General features: G+C 43.0%; 1 protein-coding gene across 3 annotated transcripts in view; it reads right to left on the bottom strand.

Moving 5' to 3' along the window:
- Positions 1 to 20,464, bottom strand: part of MEIS1 (Meis homeobox 1) — a 109,413-nt gene that overhangs the window by 42,399 nt on the left and 46,550 nt on the right. For all 3 annotated transcript variants that reach the window (XM_074864341.1, XM_074864339.1, XM_074864340.1), the window contains exon 8: positions 9,680 to 9,825. In XM_074864341.1, the coding sequence (XP_074720442.1) occupies positions 9,680 to 9,825 (146 nt within the window). The remainder of the gene's footprint in view (positions 1 to 9,679; positions 9,826 to 20,464) is intronic.

Raw genomic sequence — 20,464 nt, 5'->3', positions numbered from 1 at the left:
GAGCACTAACAAGGCAGGATTGCAAGCTGCCACCGAGGAACACAAATTATTTTGAAAATAATTGCAGCCAGTGTACCATCGCCGGTGGAAGTGAACCAGAGGTTACGCTGCTCTAAGATGACATTTTTTACATCAACAAGTACAAAACTAAAACACGGCCATTAGTAATTAAAGCTGTTCCTTTTGTAGCACCAGAGCCAGTAGGTCAGGTACCGTTTTACATCAGAAACCAGGCCTTGATGGCTGTAGATTTGCCAGCATTATCTGCACAGGGAGAAAAAAAAAAACACATTAGCAGCAGCTGTCTGTGTGCCTCGACATTGAAAATCCTATTCATACAGACAGGTGGAGTAATTTAAAAGCCAATGTGGTGCAATTTTGATGCAACTAATGCCACTGTTTACTAAAACGCCGCCATTACTGCTGTTTATGAAAACATTACTAAAATTGCATTTTATTCATAAGAATCCTAAGATTCGGGTTATTACCAGCTTCAAAATTATTCTGCCCCCAACTGTAGCTTATGACTTTCCAGGGTTTACAACCTGCTGCACCAACGGATCCATGCTCGGGTTTCAACAATGAAATCACAGGTTTATCCTCTTTGCCATTCCCACACAAGCACAGTACAACTCCTGGATCAGCACAAAGTTCTCAGCAAATAAGTAGAGTTCTGCTAACAAATCTATTAATTAGCCGGTTTAATCTAATATGGCATTTACTTTCCCCAAAATATCACCTAGGGACCCCAAAAGCTCTGGCTGACATGAATGCAGGTTGTCTAGGAAGAAGAGTTTCACTTCAAAGTTGACTATAGGTAATGAATAGAGCAAGTCACCTAAGGCAGAGTCCCACCATTTCCCCTCTTGAGTTCAAAAAAAGTCCTTGGAAAACATATTTATATCATGAGAAGACCTTGGTTTTACTAGTGTGACTCAAGTAACACTTTAGTGCCACTAAACTGACTACCTTCCTTTTTGCATCACTGGTACAGAGCATCACAGTGGGCATAAGTTGGTGGTTTGTTGTTTTTTTAAAAAAACATATTTCCAAAATGTTTTATGCTGGACAGGTTGGATTAGAAAAGGTCAACCAGTAGCCAAGAAAGGAATATTCATGCTATACCTAAAGTCTGAGAGGTATTTTCTGGGCAGAAGTTTCTGGTTCATGAAGCAGAAGATGCAGTGGTAAGTCTCCTAGACCTTGCCTTATTAAAATGATGGCCCACCACTGAAGTGAAACAAGTACTCTGCTAAATACTATGGGTCTAAATCAGGCAATGATGCAAAAGATGAGGTAAATTAGGTAACTACATATTAACTTAAACTCTTTTCTGCCTACTTACCTTCTCTCTACACATATATCTAGTATTGCTGTAGTTTACAGGGTGAGGAGCTGGAAGTGCAAAGATGAGTCTGATCAATACATTTGTTCATATATTGAAAACTGGATTTTCAGCTGAGCATTTTGGGGGAAAGGATGTCATTATCCATGGAAAATTTTAACTTTCCATCAACAAAAAAAATTCCTTTCCACAAGAAGTTTTCTGTGGGTAATTTTCATGGACAGACAGTAAACATAACCAGATAGTATTAGGAATTAGGGCTTCTTGAATATATGCAATGAGAAAAAACATGTAAGCTATAACTGCAGATTCTGTGTAGCTGGAGGTAAATGCAGGAAAGGGGAAACAAAACTTTTAAAACGAGTAAAAAACCGACTCACATTCCATGCCTGTCCTGGAGCAACAAACAGACTACATTCGCCACAGTATCACTGTTGTGGTTCATTCAGACAAGGGTTAAGTTCAGGCAAACAGATGTAGGATACTCTATGCCAGAGCAAGGGAATGCATCTTACACAACTTGATGTACCACTTCCAAATGTGACCCTATTTGAAAGGCAGCTTATTTTACACCACAGATTAACACATCTCATCAGATATGTGCCCAACTGGTTTGGTGCCTCATATTTTGGCACTTTACCTGATCTGATTAAGTCATTCGCTATCTTACACTGTTGCACTGTGAAACTCCTTCAAGAGTTAGGAGATTGCCAATAAAAAATTAACACTGGCACTTATATACATAAGCATATCTGAGAATCAGCATAGGCTCTTTTGTAGCAACTGTGTTAGAGGACAAGCTAAACAAACATCTAATAATGAACAACCGAGCCCATGAATTTATCCTCATTTCCTGCTCACCCACCGCTTGCCAAGATACTGTTGTTGCCTTTGGTGTACTTCATATTGCAAATTATTTGCCAAAATATTTCCATGGATCCTTCTAGATTTACAAATTGGTGGTCAGATTTTTCCCTCCCCCTGTCCCTCTTCAAAATGTGATACTGAATTTCGTACGTCTGCTTTGACTACAAAAAGACAGTACATCACGTAACACCTTTCTGTGCCTTGACTGGAGGAGGCTAATTTCAAAAATGAAGCTGTACACACAAAATATCACAGCTGCAAATATAAAAAGAAAGGAGAGGGTGGAGAAGAAAGCAAAGCATCTACTGTTGACTTAAAAATTCTTATTATTGCAAACATTCTTGCTGGTAAACTCATTTCCCAGAATATTTATGCAAACAAAAGGAGTTTCTAGTACAACCAGAGCAAGTGTAATTTAACATCTGAATTAATGTTTATCATGTTTCAACTTTTCAGTATTCCCTTGCTTCTACTCAGATGTGAAATTCTTCTGGTGTGTAAATACTAATGTGTTTCAGCACCTTCCAAATAATTCAAATTCTTTAATGTGCTCACCAGCACATTGGTACAACAGTGCCTCCATGGTGGAAACTGAGGGAAATTGGAAAAAAGATAAGATAGCCCTTTGGGAACAGACACTCTCTCTCTAAAATTTACCCCAAGCTGTTGACTACCTTCTGATTTCAACCAAAATACTTCCCTGGACCACTGCTGTTCCTGAGACCTGTGAGGAGCCCAGGATGAGATGACTCATATCATGTAGTTTAAGACAACATGATGGTTGTCTTCATCAGAAATGAGATTGAATCACAGATATGAGAAAAAACAGATGTTGTAACTACACCACGCTTCTGAACATGAGAAGAACCTAAGTGAGGAATCCGATTTCCTTGAACCAACTGACTATAGCACCTTGTATTTTTCCCTCTGGTCTAAAACCAAAGGTTTGCAGCATAGGTCAGTGCTGGTAACTTAAATAATCTACAAGACAGCATGAGATCTCAGTATACAAGACATGCGCCTTCCAAGAAATCATGAAACTGGAGGAACAGCAGCATTGCCAAGAGTATCCCCCCAGAACCAACAATTTGCTTTACAAATGGCAAAATTCACCTATGATGGAAAATGGATCAATCCTTGGAGGCTGGACAGCAGTTCAAAGCAACAAATTTGAGGATGATTATAGAAAACGCTGAAGGTTTTGACAGTCAGTGTCCTCCATCAAAATCTGGGAGGGCTGAAGGGTTAAGAAGTTAATTCAAACCAAGTTACCTAAATCCTGTTTGTCCTCCTTTCTGGAGCTCTCAATTCAATTCTGACAGAGCCTCGAAATAATTATCATCTTCCATAATAACACTGCCCATTTTCTCCCGTTGAAGATGACTGCCACAGCAGCGCCACCAGCAGAAGAGAGCTAAGGACCCTCATCATGGGTTACCTGCACCAACCTGCAATGGATGCTTTTGCTCACTGCTCTGGCAAGTCTTCCTGCTGCTGGGAGCAGGAGGAGCCCCGGCTCCCACCTTCCCAGCCGAGGGGATGGCGGTTCACGGGTGACCAAAGGCAAGCTAAAAATGCCTGGCTTTTCCCAGGAATTTGGGACAGCTGGCACTAAGAAGTCTTGCAGATGTGGAAGAAAGATTTTTGCAGCTTTGCCCACAATAAAATCAAGTGAAAGAGGAGACTTGCGTATTTGGGATAAAGGGGGAGGACACCCCCCCACACCCATTCTGAGTCCAATATAGGAAATATGACCCCTGTTACACAGATGAGCTCCAGGAGCCCTCTGGCATTTTGCAGAGCAAGTATCAGCTGGTGCAGGATGGATACTCATTGTAAGTTGTACTTTCGGGGCAGTGGGGGGTGTTTTGTTTTAATGCTTCCAAACCCTCTTGAGGGGAGAGCAAAAAAAATCCTCGCTGGTTTTAGCCAATTATTTCCCCTTTTTATGTTTTCAGCAGCCTAGTTTTGTACCCATCTGCCCTCTTGCTATACTCTTTTCCAAACCCAGACAAGCATCCTGCATGGGAGTAGGGGCAGGGAGTCAAATTAACCCCACACGCCTCCCAAGGCAAAATCTCATAACCACGGAGGGACAAGAGAAGACAGGAAATCCACTTGCTTTAACCCTAAAAAGTTGCTAGCCTGCAAAATATTCATACATAAACAAAACTTATAGAACTAAGTGGTGTAACAGTATTTTTCTATCCTTGAAGCAATGGGGACTATTTTTCTCATCTAGATTTGGATATAAAGTGCCTCCTCCAAATACCTGCTTCCAATAAATTCTTTCATACAAATAACACCTTTGCTAAATAGATTGCATATTGCTTATTGTAAGTTTTCTTATTTAATAGCATGGCATCAAGCGATCAATAAAGATTCAAAATCCAGATACGTAATAGAAAAAACCTTTTACTTTTACTGTAAAGTCAACATCTTTCAGCTACGTCTTTTGCTTTCTGCTCAGTCTCCCATTTCAGTAAGATTTAACCTCTTAAGGAAATTGTTTTAAAAGCAGTTTAAAATAATGATTAAATTAGGGGATTTACATGAAAGAAATCCTTGGCCCATTCATTTTTTTAAATCATGGCAATTTGTTTTTTAAAAGGTGTTTGAAGTCCTTGAATATACCTCTTGGCACCATTAAAAAAAAAGTAGTTTATAATCCCCTAATGTGCTTAAATAAAGCCTTCAATAGTTTAAATTGTTATTAAACATCTTTTGGGATTATAATTTTATGGCTTTTTTTGCCTGATTAGATGATGAACGTGAAGATCATCAAATACTCATCATATAACAAACCAATTACATCGTATAATCCCCAAAATGAGGTTTGAATCCCAACATTTTAAATTAAGCTGGATTTAAAGGATGCAGAGAATTCACAATGAGTGAACAAAACACTTGAAAAGATACCATACAAACTCCCTTCTTCTAGTTTTGAACAAAAAGGTACCATTGCTGGGACAAAAGCATACTATGGGTTGAAGCAGAAACTAATCCTGTTGCCACAATTAAATTTACACAGATCTGGTTGTAGGCAAGATTAATTTTTCTTCCCTTTCCCTTCCTCCAAGCTTTTCTCAATCCCTGCTGAGGGCTATACATTACAGTGAGGAGATCTGCCTGAAAAATGGTGGTGAGATATGATCCCTGAATGTTAGCAAGCTAAGAAATAATAAAGAAAAAAAGGGGGCCTGTAAAATGTTGCTGCCTCCAGCACACCCTGAAATTATCCTTTGGGCAACTTTCTGGAGCCCAGCTCCAGCACAGGACTAATTTGCCCCAGTCCCTCCTCATGACCCTGCCATGGCATTTGATGTTCATCTGATACCACCCCACAAGCCTCCCCTCATTTTTGACTCAACTTTTACAGATTGGGGGTGTCCTCACCTCTTCACCAAACTATTAGTAGCTCTTTTTTTTTTTTTTAAACCAAATAGTAACAGGCCATTCCTTCTGCTTCAAATTTATAGCAAAATCCTAAAAATAGATTTCACAAACCTCAAGATTTACAGGTTGGTGTCATAATCTACCATCAAAAATTTCAACAAGCTCCACAGCTAACTAACAGCCAACCCAGACATTTAATCAAAATGATGGTAAAATAGCAAATAGTTAAAAATAAATCCCGCAAAGTCCTAAGTAAGTCTGGTCACCACTTTTGCAATTGCTTTAGCTGATTTTTGTTGTTGTTGTTGTTATTATTCCAAGGGGAAGAATAGGACAATTTGGATGAATTTATCCCCTGCAGTGTTTCAGAGCATACTGCCTGCATCCACAGAGGACAGGGCTTGCCTACCCTTTGGGCATACGTCAACTCGGTTCTGCACATCAGTCAAAATAACGGGGGGCTGCAGCATGACACTGAGTGGCAACTATTGCCCAAACACTTCAACAACCGGAAAGGCTATGGTCTTGCCTTTGATTTTTTTTTTCTTCAATAAAGAAAAAAACAATTTCCTCCTAAGTGGGAAACAAGAACTAAGGGGCAAACCTTAGAAAATGAAGTCAGTACACAGAGGAAGACTTAATACTCTTAGAGATGGAATAACTGCATAGAAGGAATTAAACCAGCCTATACACTTCTGAAAGATTGTATTTGTCCAACATTTATTTTAAGTCTTTCCAACCATTAATCATTAGTATGACAGACACAGCAATTACTGTCTATTTTGTTTAATTCCATGCCTCTGATGTGTATTAATATTACAATTGTGAGGGAAAAAAAATTGCGTTTGAAAAGGAGGGCTCCCAACTAACACCCCAATTAGGAAGCACCAGCGGTCAAGGGGATACTGGATTTTGTGCTTAACCACCATTCATTTCTTCCCTGCCATTTTCTGGATGGGAAGGTGAAGGCAGGTTAAGCACTGGGGGCAAAAGAGAGGTATCACCTGCCCTGATGTGTCCCCTGCCTAAACAGAACCATCTTCCTATCTCTCCACACCTCCTGCCTTAGGGAGGACCTCATGTCCACCCTAGGGAAGACCAAATTCAGTAATAATAAATAAATAAATGGTGTGGGATCTCTAATTTCCTCAGCTGACCAGCCCTCAGGATGACCTCCCTCTTGCAGTGAGGAGCCCAGCTGAGGACACTGTCAAGCCCGTGTGTAGGGTTATAAGAGCAGTCAGGGGGCCCAGACACCCTCAAAAATGAACTGGAGTCTTAATTTCTTCAGTCTCTCACCCCCTTACTCCTCAGCTCTGATTGCAGACATGATTTGGGCCTGGGTTTTTTTGCAGAGAGGACAGCACCCCAAGCAGCTTGTCAACATGTTATATTGCTCTGGCGCTAACTGTAGTGTTGACTCTTCCCCATGTTTTCAATGTGTTTGCCTGGAGGACATCTTCCTCCAAACACAGGACCCACTGCTTTTCTGGATGCACAAGTTCTCCAGTGCCGTCTCACTCCAGCAAGAGCACTCCCAGCTGAGACACATGCTTGGAAGAGCCTACAATGTTGTCCAGCCATGTTTTAATTTGGAGAAACTGTCCACAATCCCACCTAGAGTAGATTTGAAAGGTCTGTCTCAAGGTCCTAGATGGAGAAGGTTGGACCAGGTAAACTAATTCTGCTTTACTGAACTGATCAGACAAGCCTGGAGCTATCACGATGCTGCCAGGAGAAGAGAAAGCTGCCCTGAAATAAATCTGCATGCTTCATCTGGCTGGGTTGGATCTGCACAGGGGATGGCAGATTTTTAAAGCAAGCCTTAGCTTAGTGCTGCAAGGAAGAAAATGCAGCAGTTTCATTGCACAGGTCCGGGGGGTGGGGGGTGTGTGTGTGTGTGTGTGCTGTCTTTCTGTATTTAAGCCCTCCAGAAGAAAAGACCACCTTATAAGCTGATATCCAGATGTTGTCTCCCAGGGGCAGCTACCAGCACTGCAGCAAGCTCCACAGGCACTCTCATCTTCTCTTTTGCACACTATTACCACACAGAAGAGTGAAAAGCCACTTGCACCCTACACCTAATCTAGACAAAACAGCAATAGGGTCCATTCTCTGGTCCTGAGACTGTGCATGAAGCCAGCTGCGGGGTCGAGTCAAGCCCAGGTAGCTAAATGCTCAACAAGGGGTGGCTCCTGCCATGAGGTCTTTTAGGAGTCACCGCTGCTGCCTTCTGCTGTGCTCTCAGCAATGGGTTGGGAGGGTGGAAGCTGGCCCAGGCTAAGAGCGTGCTGGAGATGAATCAAGCAGTTTAACAGGATAGACCGTCACATTCCTGTGCCTGGGCGATGTTTAATTTACTAGCACAAACACAGCAAACAGGCCACTTCCAGGAAAAAATATTAATATACTACTCGATTTGTAATTCCTCAGCTGGGAATTATGGGGACTGACATGCAGTTGCTCAGTGTCCCCTGGTGTGCCTTGTCCTGACTGCAGAGCTTCCAGAGTATCTCCTCAAACCAGAACCTAAATCAGCTGCATCAGGCTGGTGTGAGCATCACTGCCAGCACAGCTTCCCTGGACTTTGGAGGAAGATGTCCTTAACCTGACGTCTACCTGCGGAGACACACCAGGCTGTCAGCAATTCCTGAGCGAGGACCTAGAACTGGGGAGCCACCAAAACCAAAAGGGACCTCAGCCTTTGGCAGCCATGCACTAAATGCACAAGGGACAGGGTAAAGGAGCTGGCAAAGCTGGGGCACAGCTGATGTAGAGTCTGCCAGAGAGAGAGATTAACTTGGAGATATTCGAGGCCCTCTCTGGCCTCAGAGGAGGAGTGCTCCGGCATGAAGGTTCATTCATAGCAACCCAGGACCACGCGGGGCAAGATTCCCCGCCTGATCCCCATGCTGACAAGAGTCACAGCAGATATCTGGTTTCTTGGCTCAGCAGGGGACGGAGGGCCGATGTGCGTGAGCGCTTCCTCCAGTTTACAAGTATACCCTTGGCAAGGCTCCCAGCGGGGCTGGGCAAGCTGGCTGGCTTCTGGTTTCACCCTGACCCTAACTACAGGCAGGGGAGAGAGTCAACTGCTGGGATTAGAAGTGAGAGCTGTTCTTCACTACCACCCGCAGAGCCCCGGCAACCCTCACCTGGCCCTTATCCTCCTGGCACAGAAAAGCTCAGACAGAAAACCTGGGGCCGAAGGCCCACATCCCCACAGTGGATGAAAACACAGTGACAGATCACCACAATTCGATGACAAAGGAGAATGACATTAGAAACACTTTTCTAAATGCTAACGTTAGAAGGTGTGGTACACAATGTAAAGCCTTGAAAGAAGCTCCAGCATCCAGTTTAACCCCACACACCTGTCCAGAGCTTTGATTTCTAATCCCAGGAATAAAAAAAAAATACAGGTAGCTGTGGCAACAGAAATAGCTGCGCATCCCCCCACCCCTTTATAACATTAAATACAGGAGTAACTTACACTCTGGGAATGAGAACATCTCAAAGAAAAAAATTATACTTTGCTATTAAACCAGATACATTCAGACCTTTCATCATGAAGCTTCTGATGATCTCTGACAAACATCTGAATAAGGTCTTTGTTTGCTTTTTGCTTTGTTTTTAATCTCCCCAATTATTTTCCACGGTTCTCCAGAGCGCAGAACCAAGGGCCGAACGCTGCTCTCTGCTCCGAAGCAGCAATTCCCACGTCAGCTAAGGGGAGCTGCAGCTGTGCGAGCAGCAGGGCAGGACAGGTCTCCGAGGTTATTAGTATAAGCTTAGTCACACTTTGCAGTGACGTCCTGTTAACAACTGCGACTTGAACCAAAAAAAAATCTAAAAACAACACACACAAAAAAACCCCAAAACCATAAAAACATACACTCTGTGCTCTTCCCCTGGCATCTAGCAAATGAGGCAACAACAACAACTCTGCTCGGAAAAGTTCCCTGAGCTGCCTGTCAGCAATATAATACGTATTTTTTTGCTTTCTACGACTACTACAACTATGACATTTTCCATGTTTTATTTTGCATATGTGATCTAGAGTTCACTTACTGTTAGATGCTGGAACAGCCATGCCCTCATGATATTTGTGGCTACTTTGGGAAAGATGCCACGCTTTTTATGTCGCTTTTTGTCCTTATCTGGATCATCATCATCACCTGTGCTGGGGGAAGCTACACTGTTGTCCAAGCCGTCACCTGTAAATATAGTGAATCAAATTTTGACTTATGCTACCTTTATATACTTCAGCCGAAGCCTGGCTTTGGGTATAAACTGCATGAATATTTAAATGAGGTATAAATTCTTTAACACCATAATTCACCAGGGATTGAGGGGATGGGAGGGAAGAGACATGGGGAGAGGGAGGGTCTCAGGACTGTGTCAGCCCCATTCTGGTTTATCCTGAAGGACAGTGCAGCCGTTTCTGCCACTGTAACCCAAAACAAAAAGTGCTTTAAAAAAAAATATTTTTTTTTGCAAGCATTGAGCTTGCAAAGGTGGAAATGGTGGCTTTTCTTCACTCTAGGTAACTTCCCAAAAATTCATCCCAGTCAGCTACTTTGGTGGAGATGGCAATTAGAAAAGTATCAATGATATCCCATCCCCATGACATGTGTGAAGCTGGATGCCCCGTCCCGCTCTGGGATGTGAGAAGCAGGATGAATATAGCTCTCTTGCAACATCACATACTCTCCCCAAATTCAGAAATAACCAGAGGATTGGGGAATCACTTATGCCAAGTCTTTTATAGACATTCAACTTCCCCTGACTTTTTGATGGCAGGTAGGCAGCTAATTGGCCACCCCTCTTCCCAGCCCCAGCCAAAAGAAATTCATAGCGGGATAAGTAGGTACCAATTTGACATACACCATAGGAATTAACACCCTGCTTTGTACCCATGTGCCATATCCGTAATAGGTGTCTGCTCCCGTTAAACAACAACTGATCCAGAATGAATCTTCTTAACGCAGAGAAGGTCTCAGACAGTTCTCATTACGTTCACAATGTGTCTACGGGAGGACATAACTGCATAGCAGCCAACTTGGGTCTGAGCTGATGGGCTTGTGGTCAAAGGAAAACAAAAGTTGCAGGGCTCAGCCCGTTTGCATGCAATTTTTGTTTCAAACCCTGAAAGCAGTTTATAAAGAAGTCCACAGAGCAAATCAGTCTCTGCATTCTCTGCGTGCGGATTGAATGGTATATGCTAGCTCCCAAGGACACTGTACGTGTAGCAACATGGAGCTGTGATGGTATTAGGCAAGTGTTTTTTACACCCCCGGGCAAGAATGATCAAGAAAGTCATTTGAATTGGGCTGAATCAAAACTATCTCTGTTAGGAATAAAAATTATCTTTTTTTTTTTAAAAAAAAAAAAAGGATGTAGACTATGAAAATTATGATTTGTTAAACATCTTTCAGCACCAAAAAAAAAGTTATTATTAGTGTTATATTTTTAGTACCTTACTGACTGTGACAAATTTATAATTGTCCTTATGACTTGGCTTGTGCCTTTAATGAAAAGGTAACCTTGGGTAGTTATAGAAACAAACAAGATTTTTATGAAGAAATCAGATATCCAACAAATTCTTTGAAAGCCCAGTATGTAAAAAAGGGCTTTTATACAGAGAAGCAATTCACCATATAAAATAATAATTCATAAAAGAAACATGAGCAAAGGAAACAACTCAACAGCATTTAAAATTCCACGGGCTAATCCACTTTCTGTCTGCGAGAGGCAAACAAGGAGAAGAAAAGTATTACGCATTCATTGATTAAAAATGAAAAGCTTCTAACCTAATGACACTGCCTTTCACCACCTCCCTGCAACCGTCCACCCACCCTCTCCCTCCCCCCCCCCCATTTTTTTAAAATACACTCTCTCCTCATTTCAAACCCCCTTCAGATTAATTTAGCAGGCATCGCCTCCTGCCTGACGGGGGGAGGACTCATTGATAATTTATGGAAATATCTACTATAATCCAAGGGAGATGACTTTTTTTCCAGCTTTGTGCATCAATAGATAATCAAGGCCTTCAAGCAGCCTTAGCTTCCCATTACCTCGGGCAAGAGAATTCCTGAAAGCATGCCTCCGGGGCACCTGAATTATATCCTCCATTAGGGGAGGAAAAGCTTTCTGCATTCCACCTATAACACTCCCCAGAACCTTTCCTGTTTATTTCTGCTGTATGAAAGCAGAAGCATTAGGAACAGGATTTTTTAAGTGAAGACTTATGTAGATACAATGGAGAAACCTTTCAAGCGCGAGCCAGATCACCTCCTTCAATCCCTGGCGGTGACCTATCCCAAATAAAAGGTTTCTGTTACATCATTAGCTCAAGCCAAAAACAGCCTTGGCTTAATGCACAGTTTGTTCTTCCTACTGTTTTTAGGCAAATACTGCTACTTTACTCCCATCTGGGAGGGAAATTACACTGCTGGGCTGTAATCTAAGACAAGATTTTCATTGGAAGCAAATGCTTTCAATCCAGTGTAAATACTGGTGCATGTTCAGAAAAGCCTAAAACAATAAACCCTGGCCCCGTCCGACACAAGTTAGAGAAAGTGAAAGGCAGGGAGAGGATAAGAAAGCACCCGGCTATCCTAAGAGCAAATGCTTTGGTAGACTTTTATAAATTGTTTAACCTCTTCCACTTTTTTTAAATGGAAAATTGATCCCGTAAAGACTGAAACCACAGAGAGAAGTCTAAATGGTCAATTGTGGATTTTAGTATTTCCATCTACTTTGCAACTCGATACACTCACCTCTGTGAGGTCTCCAGAGATTCCCCCCCTCCCTTTTTTTTTTTTTCTCTTTTCCTCTTTTTAAAGATCACTAAACAAACTTGAAGCACCACTGACCAGCCACACGGTAGCAGCTACGAACTGCATTTGTAAAATGTCAGCGGTGACTCCATTCCTGAAGTTGACTTCTCCTGCTGCCAAATGAAGGCGAACTGAAAAGGTGGAAATAATCATAGAAATGATGCTAGTCCATAAACAAGCTTACAGCCTCATTAGTATAGCGGGAGGCTCCGCTGGGTGATTTATGCTTGTTTTGCTGATGCCATGAGGAAATGCCATAGGGCAACTTTAGCCAGCTGCTAATGGTTTCTGACAGCTTCTTAGCAACTAGTGCAAGCAACGCCATGGCGTTTGCTAGTGACAGAAACCGAAAATGTCATATTATCTGCCCATGTGTCACGAAGTCTGTGTGGCAATTAACTAGTAGGCCAGTGACTGAGGGGCCACAGGCTCTTCAAAATGGCCCGTGGCTATTCGGGGGGCAGGCGCATCACTCGCGTTTACGCTGCACATATGCATGGCCGTATGCACGATCCGCATCATGTTCCCTCCACCTCGGTCACCGATGAGTTTGGTCCACGCGGATCCTTTGTCCATGGAGAAACTCCAGCTCGCTTTCTCTTTAGGCACGGTATGACATTATCAGAGGAATTGCAAGTAATCTGTCTTGATATGATGGTTGGAAATGGCACTTTAATTGGCAATACCTGATTCTCTGGTTTTGAGCGCTGGATCCGAAGGTGCTAGCTGTTTTTCTGCTCACTCGCAAATTAGTCTAAAAGGATTTAAGATCACTGAAGCAGACTCGTTGCCTGTCAAATTGCTGGGAGCACAGCGACTCTGCACAGCAACTAGACGCTATTTAAAAAAAAACCTGGAGCCTGTAAGGAGCAGGAGGAGAGCCCAGGCTCCGCGCGCCCGTTCCCCAGCGAGCAAAACCAGGCGCTATATGTCAAACTGTCAAACCTTTCAGCGTGGCCATTTGCCCTTTCAAATAATATTTAAGAATTGTTTTTACACAATTTTTTATAGGCCATGGTCTAGTGAAAGAGGCCAACCAACAAAGAAAGGAATTTGTACTATAATTCGTCCGTGGACGATTTCTTGCCAGACCTGGGCCAGTCCCCATGGAGCGAGGCAGGTGACCTGTGGCAGCTCCCCGGCTGTCAGGGAGCTCCGATTTCAAACGCCCTCGACTCCAGCGTCCCAGAGTTGCCTATTTAAGCACACCCAGGCATTTAGGCCGCGCTATCTTGTTCCTTTCAAGAAAGGATAAAGTGGCATTTATCGTATTCAGCCCTGCTGAATGGATCAGGCCGGCCGTGCCAGCGGGGGCTCCTCTCACTGCATCCCCCTCCCCACCACCATCGCCTCCTACAACTTCCCTTCCCCTCCCACTCCCCTCAAAATCAGAGGCAGAAGCAGCAAAGGGCAAACGAGTTTAGAGCAGCTTCTCGAGTGGGTAATGCTCCTTTGCCCCTGCTGATCTGTTATAAACTTTTGTTGGCAAAATAGGTGCTTCTGGAAAGCAGCTTGGCACATGTGCTCGCCCTCAGTGGCCATGGTCATTGCAGGAGTTAAGGGGCGATTCAGAGCCTCCTCCTGAGGCACTGAAATTAAATGTCATCACCCTGCGATGTTGGAAAGGCAGGCAGCATGGCATAGATGGGCAACTTTCAGCCACTCCAGCTCCCAAATCCACCCACAGACCCCAACCACAGAAGCTGCCCAGATGCAACATAAACAGTCCCAATCTCAAGGCAGGGATGTTTCAGAAAGGTTGGAAATTTAGATGTCCCAAAAACCCCAGTCCTTTGCTCGACCACAAAATCCGTGCCTTTGCACGTATCTCTTTAGACTAACATCCTTGAATGATTTTAAGTGACTAGAAATCTCAGTGGCAAAGTGCCAAATATAGCTTTACTACCAGTCCCTTCACCAGACGCAACAGGTTATTTCTCACTGCATGTAGCCCTGTCCTAGGATCAAATCTGTATCTGGAGTACAAATATTTTTTATATCAAAGAAAAACATACTATTCTTAAAAACCCTGCTCCCCACACCTCTGCCACAAGATTTGAGAGAGGTTTTGGGGTCCGCTGTTCAATTTTCTGGGAGGGGGCGAGAGGAGGGCACCGGCTTTGCTGAGGTCCACCAAACCACGTGATGAACAGCAACTTCCAGCTTTTACAATCCACTTCTAGATAAGCATCTAAATCCACTGCTTTAAGGAGTTCATGGAGAAAAATGTGAAAGGCATACCCAGAAGCCCTTGGAAAGACCCAGACCAACTTTTAAGTGGGGTGACTAAATCAGTGTCCTCTAAAAGCTCCCTATGTTGAACTTACTTTTACATTTCCAAATGTCTCCTGTTAAAAGCAGCTTCTGCCTCCTAGAAGAACTTCATGGTTTGCACTTACTTTTGCATTTAATAAGCTAATATAATTTAAATATGTGCTTTGTTTGAAAAAAAAGCTATTGACTTCTGTAGTAGACTTGCAATGGTTTTGGTGCTATGAACTGAAACACCTAATATGATGTCCCAAAGTTTGTGGGCTTTTCAAGAGTGTGATTTTTTAAAAAAAAAAAAAAAAGCATTTAGATACAAGTTCCTCAAATTCCTGCTTCCACTAGCATGAGAAATCCCACATTATCGAAGCCAAATGTTTAACTTTTACTGTCCATCCACAGCTCTGTTGGTTCCTTTCTCTTTTAAGACCTCCAGAAAGCCAAATCTCTTTAGTAACCCTTCCAGGTAAGTGGAAAGCAGGATTCATTAGTAACTTTAAGAAACATAATGTATTAGAGAGATTTTAAGTGCCAAATTACATTCCTTAACCTTTCTTCAGTGCTGATTTAGATTAACTAATATAATTTCTATACCTTTATCTATGTTATTCCTTACAGAAACACATCTCCAGTTTGCTGGAAACCCACATATCCACCATGCTGACTTTTTGCTGAGCAAAACCAGGCCTGTGTGCAAAATGTAATTTTCCTATAAGGTACAAAATGATGAACTCTCAAAAAGCAGGATGCAACAAATAGTTTTTGGGTAAAACAAGAGCAGGAGAGAAGGAATCTGCCACAACCTCCTGTTCACAGGACTTAAAACAAGGATCGCCATTTCAGACCACCAGCATTGAATGGATTTGGGCAATGAAAAAAGAATATAGAGTTTTTGGGGTTTTTGCTTTGGTTTTGTTTCTTTTTATTTGTTTCTGACACAACAAGTTCCAACTTGGCAAAGGAACGTGGTGAGAAAAATCACACCCAAATGACTCTGGCATGATCCAGTGTGGCTAATATTCACATCCACAAGTATATGAGGACAAGTTCACTACTCAGAAACAATCATTCCTCCTTACAGCAAGGTGGGGAAGGAGACTGGCTGAGCAGCATAGGGGGTTGAGCGCTCAGATATGCCAGGAGAGAGCTGGAAGGCACTGGCATAGTTTGGGGATGCAGGCCCAGCTGGTAATCCAAGTTGTACCTATTTGTTAGGCAGAACTAGAAGTTTTGACAAGAAAAGGCCTGTGAGTTTAGACGACTTCCCCAAAATGTATTATTTTAAAATTTACACACACACAGACGCACATATATATATTGTATATGCAACATTAACCCACTGTGACTACTCTCAACACACCCATGTCCAAAAAAGGCGCAGGACCTGAGGATGGGGCTACCAGCAAAAAGGTACTTCAGGAAGCTTAAAGTAACTGTGCAATTTCTTTATCAGGAAAAAACCATTTTCTATTAGTTTGGATCCACGATTAGTCAGATGCGATGGAAGCACCCACTCCAGGAGCTCCTGAGGTCAATGGCAATCATCTCAGCACATCCAATAGCCTACAGAACAGCCCCAAAAATGATTTACAGTGATGATGTAGGTCTGCTTGTGAATTTAAACATGGTGTTCATGAGGGGCCAATTTTTTTTTACTTATTCCTTAAGGAAAAAGCCTTCTTAATAAAAAGTTAATGAGGAACAACAAGGTTGAAATTGAGCATTACAAGGAACAAATACTGTGTGTTTGGGTTTGCACGCATCTCTTAAGGAGATGCGATGCAAGTTTCATGCAAGGATTCAGACCATGACATAAACTGTAGGAGGCTGTCAGTCACAGATAGGATCCATATTTACAAGACACTAAAGGAAACAGTTACAAAAATATCCTACACAAATATTCATAGATGGAGTAACCTGGACAAGTATAAATCACACTCTGGCATTTGACAAATTTTCAAAGTTTTTTCTTGAATCGTTGTACTTTGTTCTTTAGAGACAGGAGCACCTTTTTCTAGTAACTCGATCCTCCTTTTTTGACTTGAATTCCCTTCAGGCAAGCAACGAGCAAATTAGCTGTCTACGCAAAGAGTAAAAACGGCATTGATGAATAGGGGGGGGGAAAACCCCCACAGATTTTACTCATTTTCATTTGTTCAGCAGCTGAAATGAAGGAAACCTCTTCTCCTGCACAATGCAGAACTTCTTAATGGCATTCAGAAAACTCTGCTATTATGGGTAAGTGGAGCGATATTTCTGCAGCCATCCATCTATGCACCAAAAGAAATATTCAAAAGAAAGTAATTTATTGTATGGGAAGAAAACAACTTTCTGTTGCCAGCAACAGAAGTTTACTTTGAGCAGTTGTAAGCAAATACCCTATAGAAAAGTATCTGGTAAACAGAAAAAACATTCTGCTTTAACCAAAAGTTTTGGGTTTTTTTCCCCTACTCTAAAAGCCAGCATGACAACCCTACCACTTCTTGGGAAAAGCTGTATTTCAGTCACTCTCTCATTTTGTTCAAATATAGTTCGTTTTTTGAAACCTATTCTCTCCAATCTCAGCAGGAGACCTGGCTCTCCCAACTAAAGGTCCCACCAGTTGCATTCTCTATGAGAAGTCAACCGCATACGGCTGAGACACAGGTAAATCCACCGTTGGATTTGGTCAGACTTACTCCCTTGCAAAGCAGGAGCACACGAAGCAGCAGGAGGAGTGTAGGACTGCTCAGCCATGGGGGAAATATGCCCAACTAATACCCCAAATGGCCATGAGGTCAACTTCTGTAAATCTCTATAGCTCCTTAACAACTGGTTCTATCTTTGTGTTTATCCAGCTCCTAAGACACTTGACTCTTGGACTGAGCACAAGGAGCTATAAGAGGCTCAAAGCAAAGATCAGAAGCATATTACGTATAAACCAAGGGACACATTATCTGTAGAAACAGTTTATTACAGTGGAGCATTTAAATAGGCTTCCTTCCCTAAACACAGCTAAATTGCTCTAGGCCCTGCCTGCATGCCTGCTCCAGAGGAGATGATGCTGTAGATATAATGTTTTACAACAGCAGATATGCACCAGAACCTTGACACTCTCCAAATCATTCAAAATTACGTTCTTCCATTAAAAAAAGTTTTTAAAAACATTAATTGTTGGGAAAGACAAACCAAAATGCTTGGGATTGTTGAACCAAACTAAAGCATTTTATTTTGGGCCAATTCAAGACCAACCAATGCTGACCCAAGTTGCAGTATGCCCTGCAGAAGCTATAGTTCAGACGCTGTTTGCCCCAAATCCTCTTTTGCAGGGCTGGATCCCATATGTCACAGGAGTCATATAACTATAATGAATGTGAGAGAATTAGTCTAGCTGCGGCTCAGGCAAGTCAGGATTCATGACTTACCAAGCCCACATGAGGTATTTCTAATTGGAAGCCCCTAAGTGGTTTGTGTCAAGTGAAAAATTCTTGCTGATACACAATGTATTTTCTTCTACTCCTGTCACCCATTTTAAGTTAGCATCAAACCCAATAAATTATTATTTTCTCTGTCCCTAGTCCATCAGTAACATCTGACAATGAAAACCAAGACACGACAAAGAAAACTAACATTAAACTTCACTTTGCATGACATGGTGGCAACACATACTCTATTTCCCCACAAACAACGGTCACTTTGCAACTGCAAAAGGCAGAATTAAAAGGCATGAGAATAAAATGCCCCCATCTCATCTACCTTTCCTCTTCTGACAGTAACAACATCTCAGCTGCCATTGCCAATGTTTCAAAAAACATCCATCATCTCATACAACCTTATAAAGATCCACTTGCTGCAGCCATCATTCCAGCAAATCACCACCACTGAACCCTCTTGACTGGGCAACTAGCAAAAAGATGTCTGGCTTTGAAGTTAAGGCACAAATTAATTATTTCTTCATACTTAAAACAAGAGGAAGATAATTTTGATTTGTTATGGAGAGTTAATCTAAAAACCCTTCTGAGACAGCCTGGTGGTTCCCTATGCAGGACCCTGTATCTCACACCTATGGAAAGGAGAGCAGAGAAGAGGACTGACCACGTCCACCTAGAAGAACCATTTCCACAAGTTGTCTCTGAGGTCTGATGGAAATTAGATACCTATGTGGTGGTCTAAACTACTGGGCAGAGCAGGGCAGAATGACAGGGACTTGGGAATCTTCCAGTACCTGGGCTCCATATGAACAGGGCAGGAGTTGGACCCAAAACACTTATGCTCCTCTTTTCTAAGCAACTGTTAGAAATCTTTGCAATTATGACTGAATAGATGGCATTTGGACTGCCCAGTGAGTTTCCTCACCCTACCCTAGGGCTGCCTGGGACACTCAGAAGAAGTCTGCTTCACTCCCCAAAGACAAAACTTTATGTTACCATGCACGTAATCAGCTCAGAAAAACCCACCTTAATTACAAAATATGCAACCTTCTGTCAGGCCTCTTAAGTGAAGGCCGTAGACAAAAGTAATAATGCTTTTCTTGTGCTGTCTCCACTACTCCTTGCTGCCTGGTGTTCTAAATCTACGGCTCTTGTTCTTCCAGCAAAAGCTGGTCACTCTGGAGAGCCCATGACAATAGCGGAAAGCTGCTTCTCGGGAAGGGGGTGCAGAAGCCAAAAGGAGATAAGTAGATTTGACAGAGCCAAGCTCACACAAAATTTTCTTCCACTTGACTGTCCCTCTCCAACACAAAAGGCAACTCTGCTCTGATGAGGTGGTGTTAAAAAAGGCCACAATGGGAAAGACAAACCTGAAGTCGGGCTTTAGAACGAAGGACCGGTGGCGTTGGCAGGCAGGCATGCTGCTGCCACTTGCATGGCTCCCACTGCCCTCTGCTCGGCATGGCGAGCAGAAGAGGGGTGCTTTCAGAAGTCATCTCCCATCGCCCTGCCTGCGGCTCATGTGGGCAGCACCCAGTAGAGAGTGGCACTAGAGATGGAGGGCACTCATGGGTGTCATTCTGCACCAACTGAAGCACACCTGCTAGTGGTAGCAAGGCTAAACTTTGCTCAGGCTCATCCACACTGGGGTTAGAAAGCTCCAATTTGGGTAGGGCACAGCAGCTGTTGCTGGAGAAGAGAGCTGCTCGCTCTGCCCAGATTCCCCTTGCTCTACACAGCTGGGAGGGATCAAGCGATAACCACCATGGTGCTCAGGCCAACAAACTCCCCTTCCGATACAAACACTTTCCCCCAAAAAGTGGAATTTACTTTCTCACCTCTTCTAACCCTGGGTGTGCCACCCCTGGGTGTGGGGAGGTGGGGTGGCACCAAGGGGCAGGTGGGGGTACAACCCCTGCACATCCAGGCAGCTGGTGTGAATCCAGCCCCTGTGGCAGAGCCAGGAAACTCAGAGGGCTTGGAGAGCCCTTCAGAGAAATAACGGTGATGGGGAGGTCTTGACCCTGCTCCTCGTGGTCAGGCACTGGCCGCCAGGCTCAGCACCGAAGCTGAACTCCCTTCATGGCCCTCCCTGGGGCACAGAGGCACTGACAGCCCTTTCAGACGCTTCAATCCTACTAAGTTAGCATGTCCCCTTCGGCTTCAGCTTAATATATTCATGTCACTCCTATGTTTTTGGTTTCCTGCAACTTTCTGTCACAGCTTCTGGTGTTTTGCTGCTTGTTTTACAGTGCAGTTATAGGTTAGAGTGTGGTTTTTTTCCAAATTAAAATAAACAACAAACCCAAATGCAAATCATCCAGGAACAAACAGAT

This window comes from Strix uralensis, chromosome 3 (assembly GCF_047716275.1).
Source record: "Strix uralensis isolate ZFMK-TIS-50842 chromosome 3, bStrUra1, whole genome shotgun sequence".
Lineage (NCBI taxonomy): Eukaryota > Metazoa > Chordata > Aves > Strigiformes > Strigidae > Strix > Strix uralensis.
The sequence above is the reverse complement of the archived record's forward strand: the minus strand, read 5'-3'. Positions and strand labels throughout refer to the sequence as shown.